Below are 16,850 nucleotides of genomic sequence, written 5' to 3'. Positions count from 1 at the left end.
TAAAGTGGCTGATAAAAACAGAAATGTGTCACCAATGACTAATAATTGTAGAGCGATAGAGCAGAGCGCCCCCTGCTGGAGCTCAGTGCACCAGGAGACTCACCCCTCCATAAGACAACGTCAGCTGACCCAGGAACTCCGACACCAGCGCCATGATGGATCCACCTGCAGGACACAACAGGCACTTCCTGTTAGCAGAAGAACTTCCTGTTAGCAGAACCCAGCGGTTCTGGTCTGGCGTCCTGACCCAGAGACACTGTGTCCTTCCTGGGGGACGGCGTGTCCTCACATGTTGGACTTCTGTTATTTTGTAAAGTCTCATAAACTTTGAATCATAGCTTTTAGTTTCCTGTTTTATTTTGGTAAGCCTGATACTTCTTGTTGTGTTTACTTCCTGTTTTCTGTCTGTCAGCTCTTTGTCCAGGTTTAGTTCATTTTATGTTCAGTTTTCTACTTTCTGATCTTCATTGATTTTCCTTCCACCAGATTTTCTCTGGTTCTGCCTTTTGGACCTTGGACCGGTCTCCACTGTAGCCACTTGATGTTCCGTTGATATTTCCCTTTGGATCTTTGGATCTTTGAGCAACTCAAACCACCTCCAGTTCCGACTTTTCATAACTTCATGATTCAATATATCCGCTCAGCAGCAGCAGGAAGCGCCTGCAGCTCTGACCTGAACAGATTAAAAGTCATGCTAGCTTGTAGCGACGTTGGTTAGCGATGCTGCGGGTGTCGCCATGTTGAAATCAGACTCCTCCGACAGCGTTAGCCGTTTCCTCTGATGCGTCGTTAGCAGCGAAGCTTCAGAACCTTCATCGGTCCAGACTCGGTCCGCTCACTGCTAGCTGCTAACTGCTAGCTGCTAACTGCTAGCTGCTAACTCTGGATTCGGCTCACTGAACTTGGCCAGATGTTTGTACTTACTTTTCCTGTTCCTTTTTTTCTCATGTCATTTACATATTTTTGCACATTTTCCATGTTATTTCTAAATAAAAACACGTGATGGAGGTGATGAACATCCGGGTCATCGTGATCTTCCAGAGGAATCGGATTAATCAGGAGATCAGTCGGTTCCAGAGTCCGGCCCGTGAACCCTGAACCAGCGGGGTGTGTTTGATTTATTGACCGGGCCGAGCCTTCCTGAAGGCGCGTCTGCAGATAAGGAGACGCGCTCAGAGCTGCAGGAATGCGCGGCTGGTTGCGTAACTGCGGCGTCGCTCGGCGATCTGAGCGGCTTTGAAGGTTCGTTAAGTCGGCATTAGAAGAGCTTCATCCACCTTTGACCAGGTAACTACAACCTTCATCACTTAGTAACCAGGCTGTTAAAGGGCCAGTCCACATTTTTAACTGCTGTCTTTATCTGGACGTCTGATGAGGTCAGAGTTCACGGGCTGGAGGCGCACCCCTCTGGAGTCTCCTCTCTGTCAGCCTCTGAGGATATTCCTGCTGTGAGCCGTAATAACGGAGAGATGGATTCATTTAGCTTCAGATTAGATCCTTCATGGTGGTGAGAAGAGATGGCTCATGCTCTTATTTTGAAGGTTTTCAGCAGACGCTTAGATTTTCAGAGTTAAAAGTCAACAAGTTCACAAAGCAACTTCTCTCTGCTGCTGTGATGTTCAGAAGGAAAGTCTGGTTCCTTCAGACCGAAGAACCGAAAACTAAAACCTGAAACGACGTGAAGAGATGAGTTCTTACCTTCAGACACGCAGCAGCTCCGTTATGATCCAGGACTGGACAGGGTGTGGTGTTTATACACCAGATGACACACACACACACACACACACACACACACACTCGGGCTGCATGACTCAGTGAGCAGACTTTTCCACATCAGCATCAACAGGAATTCCTCTCTGAGGCTCTGAAGGGTCAGAGGAAGCGCTGGCTCCTTATTGGCTGAAGGTGTCTGGGAGTCTCTCCTCTGATTGGCCGGTTCCAACCCTGGAAGACCCAGACAGAAAAACATGGAAGAGTTGAACCAGGTAGACGAGTTGTAGGAGAACGTGAAGTTTATTAAGATGTAGTGACAAATGGAGTATACTCAGCATATTGTATAACTTTTATAACATTTAAAAATGTAAAAGTTCTAGATGTTGTAATGATCAAAACCAAACATTTGAAGACGTTTTTCTCCTGGTGCAGCAAATCAAACTTCTTGTAGGATCTAATCTTTTAGTCTGGGTAAAAACAGGAAAAGTCAACATTTGCTCTTTTCTTTGCTTGTTTGGTTGAAATAGAGATTTAATATTACAACACACACACACACACACACACACACACACACAGCCTGGATCTGTTCTCTGCATGTTTCAGTGTTCAGACGCCACGACTCTGAAGGACCTAAGACTTTGCCTTCTTCAGGAAAACAAAGTCTGGAAAACGCCTGAACACTGACTGCTACAGCTGCAGTGGGAGTTTGATTGGATGTTTGATCAGCGCTGCAGGAAAACACCTGAAGGTTTAACCGATTCTCTGATCAGATTCCTGATGGACCCGTCCTCTGGTGGACATGGTGACCGGGTCTCCATGGTGACCGGGTCTCCATGGTGACCCTGATAAAGTGTTTCTCCTGGGTGAGCGATGCGGCCGCAGCGCAGCAGCTGCTCTGATCTTCATCAGAGGCTCGTCAGGCGATCCAGCCTCACCTGGCTGCACAGTCTCAGGTGAGTCACAGCAGGAAGTGATGTCATTGACGCAGGCCGGCGGCTGAAGGAGCAAAGTCCAGGAGGGTTGAATGTTCAAACATTCCCTCTGTCAGTCAGCAGCGGCGCCTGGTGTGGCCCGTTTCCATGGTAACACATCCAGAGCTGCCGGATGGGCAGCGGAGCAGGAACAAACCTGTTTCGAATGAAATTTATAAAACTTTGTTAGACAAGAAACGTTTTCAAACAGTTGAACTAAATCCTGACTTTCGTCCTCAGAATTAATTAGGTTTTGTTCATTTTTTTCCAATCAATACCTTAACAAGTTCTAACATTTCTGTTAATGGGGCAAAGCTTCAAATCCCTGTTTAAGTTTGGAATCTATAATCATTTTCCAATAAATCTGAGAACTTTATGTTTAATTATTAGATATGTAGTTTGTTGTGGTGTACCAAAATGTTTGGACTGCTCCGCAGGAACTTCAATTCATGAACGATGCGGTTCATGATGCGGTTCGTGATGCGGTTCGTGATGCGGTTCGTGATGCGGTTCGTGATGCGGTTCGTGATGCGGTTCGTGATGCGGTTCGTGATGCGGTTCGTGATGCGGTTCGTGATTCGACTCATGCGGCCGCATCGTTCATGCTGTAACAGCATGAATAGGATGAACATATTCATGCTGTAATAGCAGCATGAATATGTTCATCCTATTCATGCTGTTACAGTTGCGTCCAGCAGAGGGCAGCAGCAGCTCGTGCCACGCTGTGACCTTTGACCCTGCAGCAGCGGCCTGCATGGTCAGCAGGGGGCGTGGAGTCCTGCAGCAGCTGCATGGTGCTGATCAGAGTCAGGAGGCTCCAATCCCACGTTCTGCTGACTCTGGGCTTAGCCTGGTTAGCAGCTAATCCTGGTTAGCAGCTAATCCTGGCTAGCAGCTAATCCTGGTCAGGGCCACATTAACAGCTTTAGTGTGGAGACACTGATATCCTGCAGCTCAGAGCCGCAAACAGGAGGCAGGATGAGGAAACGATCCTAACGAGTTCCAACCTGAAGAGATTCATGGATCAGTTAGAGACGGTTTTACTGACGTTGACGATATTCCCAGGGTGAAAAAGAAAACCCCAGAAACTTTCTGAATCTGGGACTTAAATGACACCCTGGTCAAAAATAAGAGGTTCTTAACTTTCTGATTGGATGATAATTTTTTTTAACATTCTTTATTTAAGAATGTTATGAAACCAACATATATGCATATTTATATTTATACAAGCACTTACATAATACAACAAAAGGGAGAGAGAGAAAAAAGGGGCTCAGCAAACATTTAAATCCATTTTGGCAATTGACGTTTCTTAGAAAGGTTCTCATGGGCTCACATGAAAGCAAGATGCACAAATCCAGTGTTTCCATTAAAAGAGAGAGACATGCAAAGGGGCTGACAGCTTTTTATAACCCATAGCATCTTTATCCATGTGGCCATTCAAAGTGGGAATTAGCTGGGGTCCATACACAGAAAAATGTCCATTTTTACGTGAAGTTTTGCTGTTATTTTTTCCATTATACACATTCTTCAATCTTTCTTGCCATTGTTGAAGGGTGGGAGGCAAAAGCTTGAGCCAGGACAGAGTTATCATTTTTCTTACTACTAGTACCAGAACCTGTAATAACTGGACGATCATTTAATGCCAACAGATCAGTGATTGGCTGAGCAGGATCTTTTTCACCAGAACCAGGGCCTCATGTCTAAAGCGTTGTACGCACATAAAATCTGCTGTGTCATATTTTACGCAAAAGTCGACATGTAGAAAAATGAACAAGGCATGAAAATGTAAATATATTCACACGTTTTCGCTGGCGTGAAAATGTGCAGCAGAAACAGAAACTTTTTCTGTGGACAATAAACTAGAAACCTAAATAACTAAAATCTGATGACATTCAGTTATTTAGACCAGGAAGCATCAAACCAGATGATTTTTCATAATTTTAATATTTTAGTGTTTAAACGATGAAACTGAACCACATGTATCCTCAGACAATAAGCTAACACAAAATAAAGAAAATACAGGATGAGAAAAACTCAATGTAAATAATCATGTTGCTCAGTTTGTGTCTCATAAAGATGAAACTCATCGTCTGAATGCATCTATTTATTCAGGCTAACATGCTAACAGGCTAACAGGTCTGTTCCACACCGACAGATTCATCATGATTCATTTTAAAACATCTCCAATAAATCAGTGGCATCTGGAACATTTTTATCTGGGCTGCTTTTCTACTTCAGATATCTTGAATGAATATTCTGACCTGTCGGAATCACATCACTGATATCTGGAATATTTCCTCTGTCTAAACATCTCAGATTTATGCAGCATTTTCAGCAATGGGAGTTTTTTAAAATGCTCCATTTTCAGCCGGTTTCAGGTTCTGCTCCTCAACTGTTTTTCAGTGAACCGTTTGTCTTTGCAGATAATAAATAGGAAATTCTCCAGGCTTCAACTTCAGAAATGTTTGTGTTTTCCGTATTTTCCACACTGCTAAACTTTTCCACATTGAGGCCTTTTCTGACAATTTTGTGCAGGAAACCCAAAATCCTGCAGGCAACAGTTTGGACAGCTCAGTGGCAGCCCAGGGGGCCTGCGGACAAGTCAATAATTCAAATACTTTAAAATGTCATTTTGACTGGTCATTAAGTTTGAGACATCTTAAATTGTATTTAGGGATGTTCACTTAGCAAATCTTGATTCAACAAAATGAGATTGAAAAATGTCTTGAATTATTCTTCAAAATGTAAATGCAGAAATCTGTAATAACCTTTGTTAAAGTCAGAATGTTGTTTCCATCTAAATGCATTGTGAATTCATCTAGAGCGTATGAACCTGATTTTATGTGAAATCAGCTTGCCGTACAGGCCGTGCTGCTGCAAACGCAGCGTTTCAGCCTCTGTCATCATCCTGAGGAAGAGGAGGAGGAAGAGCTTCCCCTCAGGTCAGGGGAAACTTTCAAACTGAGCCGCAGGTTCTCACAAAACCGGGCCAAACCCTGCCCAAGTGCCCTGGAGCCAACTGCAGCTCAGAACCAGAACCAGAACCAGAACCTGCAGCTTGTCTTCCCATCTGATGGGTTTGGACCAGCAGCTGCTCTGTTTCCCACATACATAGGTGTAAATCCCGCGGGGGCCGGAGGGGTCCAGACCCCCCAATCTTGGAAAAGTCTAGAATTTTCCCCACAAAAACATAATTGAAGAAATGCATTTAAACAATATCAACATGAAAAGGCAAAAGATACAAAGAGCAAAATAAATCTGCTATTTCTCTAAGAAAAAAATAAGAATAAATTTTTAGGTTAGAACAATGGTTGAGTCCAAAGTGTAGGAGGAGCAACAGCAGGAACGGTACCGGCTCCGTTAGAGCCACTGAAGAGAGGAGCTAGCTGCTAACTGTTAGCTGCTAGCTGTTAGCGGCTAGCTGTGGCTCTGCAGCACAAATAAAAAGTAAATACTTAAAACAAAAGACATGTAAACATTTTATTTGCTTTCACTGCTCAATAAGAAGAAACACATTAACAATAATCAGACTGCAGTTTAATTTATTACTTTGGCTGAATTATGATAAACTGCCTTATTAGCAAAACTGCTACACTGCTTTCATAGACTTCAGCTTTTTTTGTCAAACATCTCATTTATATTTAGCTCTTTAACTTTTAGTTAATTAGAGTTTGAAACGGGAGGGAGGAGCTGAGGAAGTGGACCAGCTCAGAGTGGGGGCCCAGAACAGATAGAAAAAACTAAAAGTTATAACTTTATTTCTCACTCTCTTCAACGTAGAGCCTTTAAAACCACAAAATAAAATCTGAATATTTTTCTATATAAAGCACAGTGATTTAAGTGTTAGTTTAACTTATATTCCCCAGATATTTATTTCTATCTACTTTTTAGTTCTCATCCATCCAGGATATGGCAAAACTAAAAAAGGGTTAAAAATAAAGCAACTTAACAAGTTATAATTTCAATATCCCATAACTTGTATTGGGAGAGATTTCAATTAATCAATGTTTATGATGAATATTACTCATTAAAGCTTTTTTATTTAGAGCCTTAAATGTTTGTAAAGGTGAAGCAGAGATTAGATCAGACAGAACAAAACTTGAATAAAAGCAACATTTGAATTTTAGTTTTACTTCTCAATAATTTGCTTACGGAGAATAAAACATGTTTGTGCATTATCAGTCATTTTTGTTCCTGCAGCTTGAATGTGGTTTAAAAAGTTTTTAAACCACATTTTACTTTACATTTCTATGTAACTTTGCCAACCCCAAAAAATTGCTCTTAAGAAACTTTCCTGCTTATGTTTCCCCCAATAATGAGATGAGATTTATGGCCTTGACCACATATTGGGATTTATAAAGGAAAGGTGAGCAGGTATTTTTTTGTGCGTTGCACATTTCTAAAGTGTGAAAACAGCTCAGTGTTTGATACATGAGGCCCCTGGTCCAAAAACAACAACTTCTGTTTAATCAGAATTTAAAAGCAGAACGTTTGGAGTCATCCAGGTTCACCTGGTGGATTAGATTCATCAGGTTTATGGATAGATGCAGCTGAATATTATCAGCATAACACTGAACGTTTATCCCATCCTGCCTGGTTATTTGGAAGCAGATTAGAGAACTGGTCTGAACACGCAGCCCTGTGGTGCTCCACTGACAGCCCTGGAGTCTGAAGAAGATTCAACTAAACTCTGTTTAGTTATTACACTGAGGAGATGATGGCAGTTTTCCAGCTTCAGCCCTGAAGAACAGTGACGCATTAGTGAAAGAATCTCCTACCGCTCCAGATTCACTCAGACTTTAGAAACTGGGTCCGAAACTTTAGTAAATTTATAGCCTTTAAAGTTTTTGAATATCTTTAATGACAGTTAGCAAACCGATTTGACATCCGTCTGATTTTAACTGAACTCTGTTGTTCTCTGGACGGGGCTCCAGCTCTGGGCGTTGTGTCCTGTTCCTGGCCTCTTAAGGTGTAATCTGAGCCCCTGCTCTGTCCGGTTCTGTCCTTCAGCTGCTCTGTAATCCTGTTAGCTCTGTAATCCTCCAACTGCGCTCATATTCCTGAAAGTCTTTCCTCACCGTGGCTCTGTGGGATGCTGCTGGGACCCAACTGAACTGCTCAGGTAGGACAGGATACCCGAAAGATCTGACCTGCACCCCAAACACCAACCACTAAACTTACTCGTCCTCTAGATCTCACCCAACTGCCGGACCTACTCCTACACACCCCAAAGTCCATCCCAACCATCAGACCTACTCCTCTAGACCCCCAAAGGCCAAACGTCCTCCTCTAGACTCTGCAACCCTCTGATCTACTCCTGAAAACCCTCCGAAGACCAGACCTTCCCCTCTGAAGCAGTGGTTCCCAGCCCTGGTCCTCAGGACCAACTGTCCGGCATGTCTTAGGTTTCTCCTGGCTGCCACACACCTGAAGTAAATGAATGGGTGATCAACAGGATGGGTTCCCAGAGAACCAGGGTGGGAACCACTACTGGAATCGTCCTTTCCCCAAACTTTTACCTCCTGGTTGTTTACTTTCATTTTGAACCGTGGACCGAGTCACAAGCCTCTTACAGAACTCACTTGGAGCGGATTAATCGGCTGTTTGTTGACCAACCTACTGACTGAGCAGGTAAACAGACTGACCACTTTTCTCTGGCTAACTCGGCTCACTGACTGCCCTGTTCAGTTATGGACCAGTTCAGAACCAGACCGAGTCACAGGTTGCATGTCGACCCACAATGACCCAACGAACAGAAAGACTCGGCAAGAGACAAGGCAGCCAACTTCACGGCTGGCTAAACGGATAACACACACTGGGGAGTGAAAGTGACAAACTGGGCACCAGTTTAAATGTTTGTATTGGTGTCCAGTGGCCTCCTGGGGAGGATTAGGGTCGAGACCAGTCAGTTCTGATTGGGTCTGACACTCAGCCGAACGAGATCCAAACACCATTAAGCACAGAACAGGGAAGCCTGGAGGAGATCAGGCTAATTATTCAGAGTTTCCATCTGTTTCCAGACCTGGATTCACTTCCAGCCGAGTTACTCCCTGAACTGAATCCCAACAGGACTCACACCACGGTCCCCATCAGAACCAACAACAGAACCAACTTTCCTTTCAAGGGAATGTCTAAAACATGCAAGACAAAGACTCCTAAGGACCAGAGACTGAGACCCATACAGGACACCGGGTCCCATGAAAACCAGAGCTAGAGAGGTATTCAAGACACCTGCTCCACGAAAACCAACATTTAGAGACCCATACGGGTCAATGTTACCTTTAGTCCAGAGACTGAGACCCACATGGGACACCAGGTCTTTTAACAGCCACAGTTTGAGACCCATACAGGCCAACGTTACCTCTGGTCCATAGTTGACAGCTCCACACAAGAGGCAACGTCGCTCCCTCTGAGTCTTGCCTGTTCAGGCGACACCCCAGCGACCGGACAAATTCATGCATGTGAAATTTCCAGCTAATCATTCAGATGCGGCCATGGGGGTTAGCGGAGCAACATAAACGATCACTATCGCTTCCTGGGTTTCACCCCGAGACTTTCGCCTGTGGCTTGTTGCTCACTGCGTGTCGATGAACAAGTCACCAGATCTTCTAACGACCAGCTATCGACTCGTATCGGTCGGGTGACGGCTCTTCGTCTCTTCCAGGATGTTGAGCTGGGTGGTTAAAGTCGTCCCCCAGCCACCTGAACTTCCATCCAAAAACACTGAAGATGCCAAGGAAGGAAAACCAGAAGCGGCCCCGCCCACTGCTGTGGCCCCGCCCACTGCACCAGTAAGCCACGCCCCCAGTGATCACATGTTTCTCTCCTTACTCTGGAATCTTTCAGGTTTTGTTTCACATTTATGAAGCATTTAGTGATGATAATCATTAAACTATATGTCCAGAATGTTTGAAGGATTTTAGTAATGACTAGGGATCAGTAGTTTGTCGTTTTCCAGACTCGTTGTCTCTTCCAGCCCGGAGACTCGCTGGTTTTCCAGAGTTTTTGAACTCAGACGTTGAGCAGGAGGAGGAACATGGCTTCCCTTTAAGACCTGTTTTTGTGTTTTGAACAGGAGAAGAAGGTGACGTTTGAAGATGAGTGCAAGAAGGACGGTAAGATCCCTGGAGCATCATGGAAACTGACTCACTTTTCTTCTTTCCGCTAAACGTTTCTTCTGTTTGATCAACAGCTGCAAAACTGAATCAGGACGTTGAGGCAGGGAACGGGTGAGTCCGGACGGGTCCGCTTCCCCTCAGAGGGACCCATCTGGGGAAGAATAACTGCAGACATGAAGTGGTTTATTGTCTTAGTTCTGATTCTGGTGTTTCCCGTCTTCAGTCCGGGTCCAGGCATGCTGACCTGGATCAGCAGCGCTCTCCCTCTGCCGGCGCCGCCGGCCAACCAGAACCGGGCCAACTCCGCCGCCAAGGTGAGGTCCAGACGTTGGACCTGTGTCCGGTTCTGCAGAAACCACTGACCCAAGTTCAGGTTCTGTTGAACCGGGATCAGTTTATGAATAAAACTCAGAGTTGGGATCGGGTTCTGGAGGAAATGCTGACTGGTTCGGGTTCTGTAATCTGTGAAGAACGGTGAAGTTTTGACCCAGAACGTCTCCTGATGTTTCTGTTTCCTCTCTCTCTTGTTCGGCCTCAGGAGGAAGCAGCAGCCAGGTAAACACACCCCAGTGTGAATCCGGGTCAGAGATCCGTAAATCTGAACATTACTGTGTTGGGTTTTGGGTCACAGAACCAGAATAAAGCAGAGGGAGTTGGGCTGTTAGTCTGGGCTCCACATGTTCTGAATCAGTTAGAAACAGGAAGTGAATTAAAGGTAGAAGAAGCCGACGTGATGACGTTTTCTGTTCTGTCTCTCAGCAAGCCCGACGATGAGTGAGTAACCTGCCAAATACTGAGCTGCTTTAACAGTCAGTAGCTGCCACGATGCCAGATAGTGAGCTACTTCATAAAGCAGTCAGCAGCCAGGATGCCAGATAGTGATCTAGCTGGACCTTTGGCGCCCCCTGGTGTCCAGTTTGACCCGCGTCTCCTCAACAGGAAGGGGATGATGGCCTGGATCTCTCAGGGTTTGGAGAAAGTTGTTCCTCAGCCCGAACTGAGGAGCAGAGAGTCTCCGGCGGCCGAGCAGCAGCTTCAGGTACGTCCAGGTTTTCCTGTCTGCCGTCACCGATTACGTCACCGATGACGTGTTTAGTGCCGAAAACCATGAGCCGGACACTACATGAAGCATGGCGACAGTTTGGGAAGCCGTTTATGTTGCACACTATTGTTTATTAACAGCAATAAATAATCAATAGTTTTTTATTGAACCTGTTATGAGAGGAGAAAATGGAGGTTAATGTTTCAAAGTCATTTCAGCACATTGTCCATTTATTTCTAAATATCATTTTAAAACTAAACATTTAATTAGCTAGCCTCAAGCTAAATATTTTATTTGGAGCAACAAGTATTTAGTTTGTAAACTGAATATTTGGTTTATATAGCTTACTAAATATTTATTTTGCTCAATAAGTATTTGTCTGTCAACTAAATATTAGGTTTGAGCTTACATATTTACTTTACAAGCCAGAATTTATATAATAAAATATTTAGTTAGCCTCTAAGTATTTAGCTTATTTAGCTTGCTACGTATCCAGCTTGCTAACTGTTGCTGTTGTAAAGATTTAATTGAACTAAATCTTTAGCTTGAAGCCAAACATTTAGCTTGCTGAGTAAATATTTAGTTTGAACCTGTGGCATTTATAAATGAGTGAATAAGATGGTGAAAACATGACTTTGGAAAAGTGTTTTTTTCCTCTCAGGCTAAGTAACTAATTCTGTTAGTTCTTGGCTGGTAACTTTACCAACCAGCTGACCAACTGCCAGCTGCAGCAGCCTCAGCTGTGATGCATTTCATGGAGGTTGGACTCTTTGCTGGTCAGATAATCCTGAGAACTGAGACTCAACACCTCAGGTCATCACTGCAGCAATCTGAGACAAAGAAACCAATCAGAATATTTCTATCAGCGGTTTGTAAATGAAGTTCTGCTAAAATCACCAGAAAGTTTCAAGGAAGGAAACCAGCAGCTGCAGGTTTCTGTCTTTTCACCTGCTGGTGGTTTTGTGAGTTTCTCACCTGATTTTGCTCCTGCTCAGGTGCAGCAGGCAGCAGCTCCAGCAGGTGAGCATCAACACATCCAGTATTCCTGCAGCTGGAAGCTGATGTTGAAACGTTCCCATGTTTGACCTGCAGACGCTCAGAGAGCCGGGAAGGAGCTGGAGCCGGTGGACCAGACCGCTCCACCCAGGTCAGAGTTAGCATCACAGTTAGCATCACAACTGGTTGGCTGATTGGTTGTGTTTTTGACTGGTTTTGGTAATTAGATATTTGGTTAAGTCATTTGTTGGTTAACTGGTTATTTGATTAGTTATTTTTGAATATTTGTTTAGTTGTTTGGTTAGTTGGTTCATCTGGTAATTGGTCGAGTTGGTCGATTTATTGGCTTGTTGATTCATTGATTGACTTATTGGTTGATTTTGTTGCTGGCTGGTTGTTGACATGGTTGTTGTTGTGTGGTTGATTCACTGGTTGGTCGGTTGCCTGAGTGTTTCTCAGCACTGGATCGTTATGTCAGAAGAACTGACCTACCGATCCTGTAAATGTTGTTCTGTGTAAACGTGTGACGTGTTTTTCTCCCAGCATGATGGACTGGTTCAAACACGGCATTGTGAAGGTGGTTCCTCAGCCGGAGAACCTCCCAAAGACTGAAGGAACCAGCAAGTCTGAAGCTCCGTCCAAAGGTTAGTCCTGGTTGTGATGATGGCTGATGCTCACAGGAAGATGAGCTGTACTGAAATATTTGTGCTTCCTTTGGAACGCCACAGCGCCCCCTGCAGTTGCTCCTCCGGCCACCAGACCCACTCCGGAGACAGAGTGAGTCGTGTTGGGTTCAACCATCAGAAACGGATTTACCAGGATTTTTCTCCTCTCAGGGATTTTGTCTTCCCTCCTGTTAGTCGACTTTCCGTCTGGATGTTTGATTTGTATTTTCAGCAGAATAACTCATATTCTAAGATTTCATGATTGCTTTTGAAATTTTTTGCAATTAAAATCCCTGATTTTCTGGTGCTACTTTTGAGGTATTTGCAAGTTATTTTGCTAGATTTATTTATCATTAAACCTCCGAAAATCTACATATAGAAGAAAAAAGATGAAAAACAAACATTATTGTTCTTAAATAACTGAATTTTCTTTACTCGCCACATCGATCACTGATGATAACTTGACATGAAGTCAGGCTGAGGCAGCAGAGTGGCAGAAGTAAGAAATGCTGCCACCTGCAGGTGGGAGTTAGCATCACTTAAGGTCAACATTTTTGATTGATTATTTTTGTGGACAATTTGCAATAAACATTTAATTATGCATGTACATGAAGGAAGGATCTGCTGATGACAACAAGCAGAATGCTGGTAGATGTTTCTGAGACGTTTATGTCGGTAGCAGGGAAGGATTTCATTTCAAACTTTCTGCTTTTCTTTCATTTCTTCAGACCCGCAAAGGAAGCAGAGCAGCAGCCGAAGTAGGTGGAAATATTTTCAGATTTGTTGTTTAAACCTAAAGATCTTTGGGGAGAAGTTGGATGGATGGTTGGATGGTTGGAAGATTTGTTGGATGGTTCGTTGGTTGGTTGGATGGCTGGTTGGATAATTGGTTGGATGGATGGATGGTTGGATAATTGTTTGGATGGTTCGTTGGTTGGTTGGATGGCTGGTTGGATAATTGGTTGGATGGTTCATTGGTTGGATGGATGGATGGTTGGATAATTGGTTGGTTGGATGGCTGCTTGGATGATTGGTTGGATGGATAGATGGTTGGATAATTGGTTGGATGGTTCGTTGGTTGGTTGGATGGCTGGTTGGATGATTGGTTGGATGGTTCATTGGTTGGATGGATGGATGGTTGGATAATTGGTTGGATGGTTCGTTGGTTGGATGGATGGATGGTTGGATAATTGGTTGGATGGTTCGTTGGTTGGATGGATGGATGGTTGGATAATTGGTTGGATGGTTCGTTGGTTGAATGGATGGATGGTTGGATAATTGGTTGGATGGTTGGTTGGATGGCTGGTTGGATGATGCTGTCTAAGCCAGACCTCAGACTTTGAGGCCTGTGCACCGAGCTGACCGCCTGCCTCCTGCTGACCTTTGAACTGTTTCCTTGCAGCGTGGTGGGTTGGATCGTCAGCGGGATCGGCCGCATGCTGCCGCAGCCCGTCCCCAGGCCGGTGAGCGCGCCGTCTCTTTAAAACTCACCGTACATCAGCTGACCTTCACTGAGGCTCTGAATTGTCTCCTTCATGCAGGAAACAGGAAGTGATGACATGCAGAACAGTAAGTGCATCCTTTACCTCGCTGAGCCCCCACTGCCCACCGTTTGGACTTTTAGTTCTGGTCATCCGGTCCGGTTTCCTGAAACCACCGGCTGAAACGGGTTAAGTAAACCCTGAGTTCTGCCTGCAGGCAGGAAAGCACAGAGTTACGGCTCTGTGTCAGACCTGCTTTCTGTTGGACTTTGTTTTTCTGGTTTAAATGAGATCCATCCTGGAACGCAGCGATCTGAACCTCCTGCCGTCCTCAGATTTACTCCTGTGTTTCCAGGGAAACCGTCAGGTTGTGACGCTCCGTGCTGATGCAGGAGCTCACCTGCACATGGACTGATTTGAACACCTGAACAGGTGTCTGTCAGTCTGAGGCTGTTAGAACTCATGAACAGAGCAGTTGGTTGGCTGGTTGGTTGGTTGGTTGGTGTCCTTCTGTCAGAGGTGAGGCGGACTCTAACGGCGCTGCTCTTCTCCTTCTGTTTCAGGGGGGAAGTCGCCTGAGCCCCTAAAATAAAAGGAGCAGCAGCAGGACAGAGTCGCTCTCACTGACAGCAGCACACGGCCGGCGGACTGACGCCATCAGTCCTGTAGCTCACAGGAAGCTTTCGCTGCTTTGGAGCTTAACGAGCTTAACGAGCTTTAGCTTCACCTGCCTGAAGAGAAGGACTCTGTGTTCAGAACCAGAACCTGGACCGTGTGACTTTAGGAGGTTCAGCCCAATGTTCCTCAGGAGGATCAGTTAGGACTGGCAGCAGGGGCTCTGCAGAGGAACTGGTTTCAGTCCAGTTTGGGGCTGCTTCATGCTGGGAGCTCTGGATGTTCAGTTCTCCACTTTAGCAGCAAATTCACCGCGAGCGATGCAGGAAAATAAAGATTTGATCTGGAAAAAACTGGAATGCTTTGGGTGTTTTTGGTCCAACACAGAGATCAGTCAGTCCGTTAACCAATCAATAAACCAATCAATAAACCAACCGATCAATCAGAAAATCAATCCATCTGTAACTTCAGACATTTTAGAAACATCAATGTTTTATCTGGAAAACAGAGACTGGGTCAATTTTTCAATCAGCCAAATAATTATCAAACCAATCGATCAGTTTAATCAATTCATCAATCAGTTGAACCAAACCTCTTCAGTCAGATGGGAAACTCCTCCAGGCTCTAAACCCAAAAAATCAATTCTGATCAATGAATCTTCTTTAAAGATCAGCTGAAACAAAACTTTTTCACAGCCATGAGAAAAAGTAAGTACACCCTGTGTTCTTCAGAACCAGTTCAGTTCAAACCCAAACGGTCAAAAACACCTGAGAGTTCAGATCCTCCATGAAGCCCAGCGGGAAACCACCCGAAATACGAACAAAATGGAAGATCCCTCCGGATCATTGAGACTGAAGACGATCTGAAGGGATCAGCTCAGATCAGAGGATCTGGTGACGATCCGGTCAAACGCAAATCCAGATGGTCTGGATCACAGTCTGGCTGTGTGATCCACCACTCAGCCAGACTGTGTGTCGTCATCCAGACAATAGCAGATCCTCAGGTGGGAGGGATCTAGTTGATCCACTGGAATCCATTGGGATCCAGAGGGATCCATAGTGACGGATTCTTTCTGCCTGTCAGTCAGCGGCGCTCAGAAGATGAGTGACTTGGTGCTGGAGGACCTGGAGGACCTGGAGGACCTGGAGGAGGCGCCGACTGTGAAGGAGGTGAGTCTTCTGCAGCTGAACTGGGACCAGTCGGTCGGGTTTTTCCGTCCCACTGACTGCCGCCGTGTTTCCATTAAGCACATGATTTCACAAATTATGAAAATTAATTCACTTCACGGAAACATGGAAATTTCAACATAGTGTTTCCAGCATTAGCAGAAAATAGAAAGATTTGCCCACATTTGTAAAGGAAACTGTGAGTCACGTTTCCATCCAACTGTCGGGCAAAATTTGAGCTAAATTTCAAAATGTGGCCAAAAAGAAAAGCGTGACTTGGTTGTTTCCATCCAGCCTGCTGGTTTACGCCAAACCGGCAAACATGATTTGATCCGACCGGATGAAGGCGGCAGGCTGCCAGCCAGGAAACCGGGTCCGGCTGTTCCTCTGGTAAGGCACCGAGCCACCAGGGATGGAGAACTCGCTTCCTCTCAACTTATTGAACTCCGCTGAAATCTTTTATTAGAAAAGTCTGAAACATCTTTTTTCTTTTTGAGGAAGTTTTTGTCAAATGTTTCCATTTCAACGGTTTCACAGCGATCAGTTAAAACAGGAGAAAACGTGACGGAGATCCGGCGAGCGAGTCTGGAGCAGATCCCGCCAGGTGGTGAGTTGATCAATAAATCTGTTGCCGGTTGCCGGTTGCAGGCAGACGTTGCGGAGCCGCTGACTCCGATGGACGGCGTGAAGAAGGAAGCAGGCGACGGCGCTCACATGGAGGAAAGGTCAGCTGCTCCTCTTCCTCATCTTCCTCACTCCATGGGTGCTCGGGCTCAGAAGTTCTGTCAGAACCGAACCCGGGCCGGAACCGGTTCATCAGAACCAACAGCCAGAGTTAGATCAGGATGTTGGATCTTCAGAGGTTTCCTGATGTGATCAGAACCGCCCCATGAACGGGCCCTGGTTCCGGCTCTGGTCCCAGTTCTGACCGGTTCTCCTGTCATCAGGCTGCAGCGGCTGGAGGCGGCCCGCGTTGCCGAGGAGATGGCCCGGCAGGCGGCGGCAGAGGCGGTCCGGCAGCTGGAGGTGGAGCGTTCGGCCAAGATCGTCATAGAAACGCTGCCGGAGTCCAACGACCAG

General features: G+C 45.2%; 1 protein-coding gene and 1 long non-coding RNA gene across 4 annotated transcripts in view; one reads left to right on the top strand and one right to left on the bottom strand.

The window, feature by feature from the left end:
• Nucleotides 1-113: 113 nt before the first annotated feature.
• On the bottom strand, nucleotides 114-2,273 carry LOC114143701 (uncharacterized). Its single transcript, XR_003595287.1, has 3 exons — nucleotides 2,255-2,273; nucleotides 1,699-1,796; nucleotides 114-165 (listed from the first exon to the last, which is right to left on the bottom strand). It is a non-coding gene; the product is annotated as an uncharacterized LOC114143701 (long non-coding RNA).
• The window catches only part of cngb1a (cyclic nucleotide gated channel subunit beta 1a), a 34,373-nt gene continuing 18,448 nt past the window's right edge, over nucleotides 926-16,850 (top strand). The window contains exons 1-17 of one of the 3 annotated variants that reach the window (XM_028015929.1): nucleotides 7,377-9,478; nucleotides 9,763-9,802; nucleotides 9,880-9,916; nucleotides 10,029-10,119; nucleotides 10,344-10,360; nucleotides 10,565-10,579; nucleotides 10,745-10,844; nucleotides 11,843-11,867; nucleotides 11,940-11,994; nucleotides 12,387-12,487; nucleotides 12,572-12,620; nucleotides 13,237-13,266; nucleotides 13,911-13,971; nucleotides 14,050-14,077; nucleotides 15,688-15,773; nucleotides 16,419-16,495; nucleotides 16,718-16,849. In XM_028015929.1, the coding sequence (XP_027871730.1) occupies nucleotides 9,353-9,478; nucleotides 9,763-9,802; nucleotides 9,880-9,916; nucleotides 10,029-10,119; nucleotides 10,344-10,360; nucleotides 10,565-10,579; nucleotides 10,745-10,844; nucleotides 11,843-11,867; nucleotides 11,940-11,994; nucleotides 12,387-12,487; nucleotides 12,572-12,620; nucleotides 13,237-13,266; nucleotides 13,911-13,971; nucleotides 14,050-14,077; nucleotides 15,688-15,773; nucleotides 16,419-16,495; nucleotides 16,718-16,849 (1,070 nt within the window). In that variant the 5' untranslated portion in view covers nucleotides 7,377-9,352. Of the gene's footprint in view, nucleotides 1,288-7,376; nucleotides 9,479-9,762; nucleotides 9,803-9,879; nucleotides 9,917-10,028; nucleotides 10,120-10,343; nucleotides 10,361-10,564; nucleotides 10,580-10,744; nucleotides 10,845-11,842; nucleotides 11,868-11,939; nucleotides 11,995-12,386; nucleotides 12,488-12,571; nucleotides 12,621-13,236; nucleotides 13,267-13,910; nucleotides 13,972-14,049; nucleotides 14,078-15,687; nucleotides 15,774-16,418; nucleotides 16,496-16,717; nucleotide 16,850 lie in introns of those variants that run through there. The other 2 variants (XM_028015928.1, XM_028015930.1) reach the window with 2 other exon arrangements.

Source organism: Xiphophorus couchianus, chromosome 4, assembly GCF_001444195.1.
Source record: "Xiphophorus couchianus chromosome 4, X_couchianus-1.0, whole genome shotgun sequence".
NCBI lineage: Eukaryota > Metazoa > Chordata > Actinopteri > Cyprinodontiformes > Poeciliidae > Xiphophorus > Xiphophorus couchianus.
This window is presented reverse-complemented; position numbering and strand designations above follow the sequence as displayed.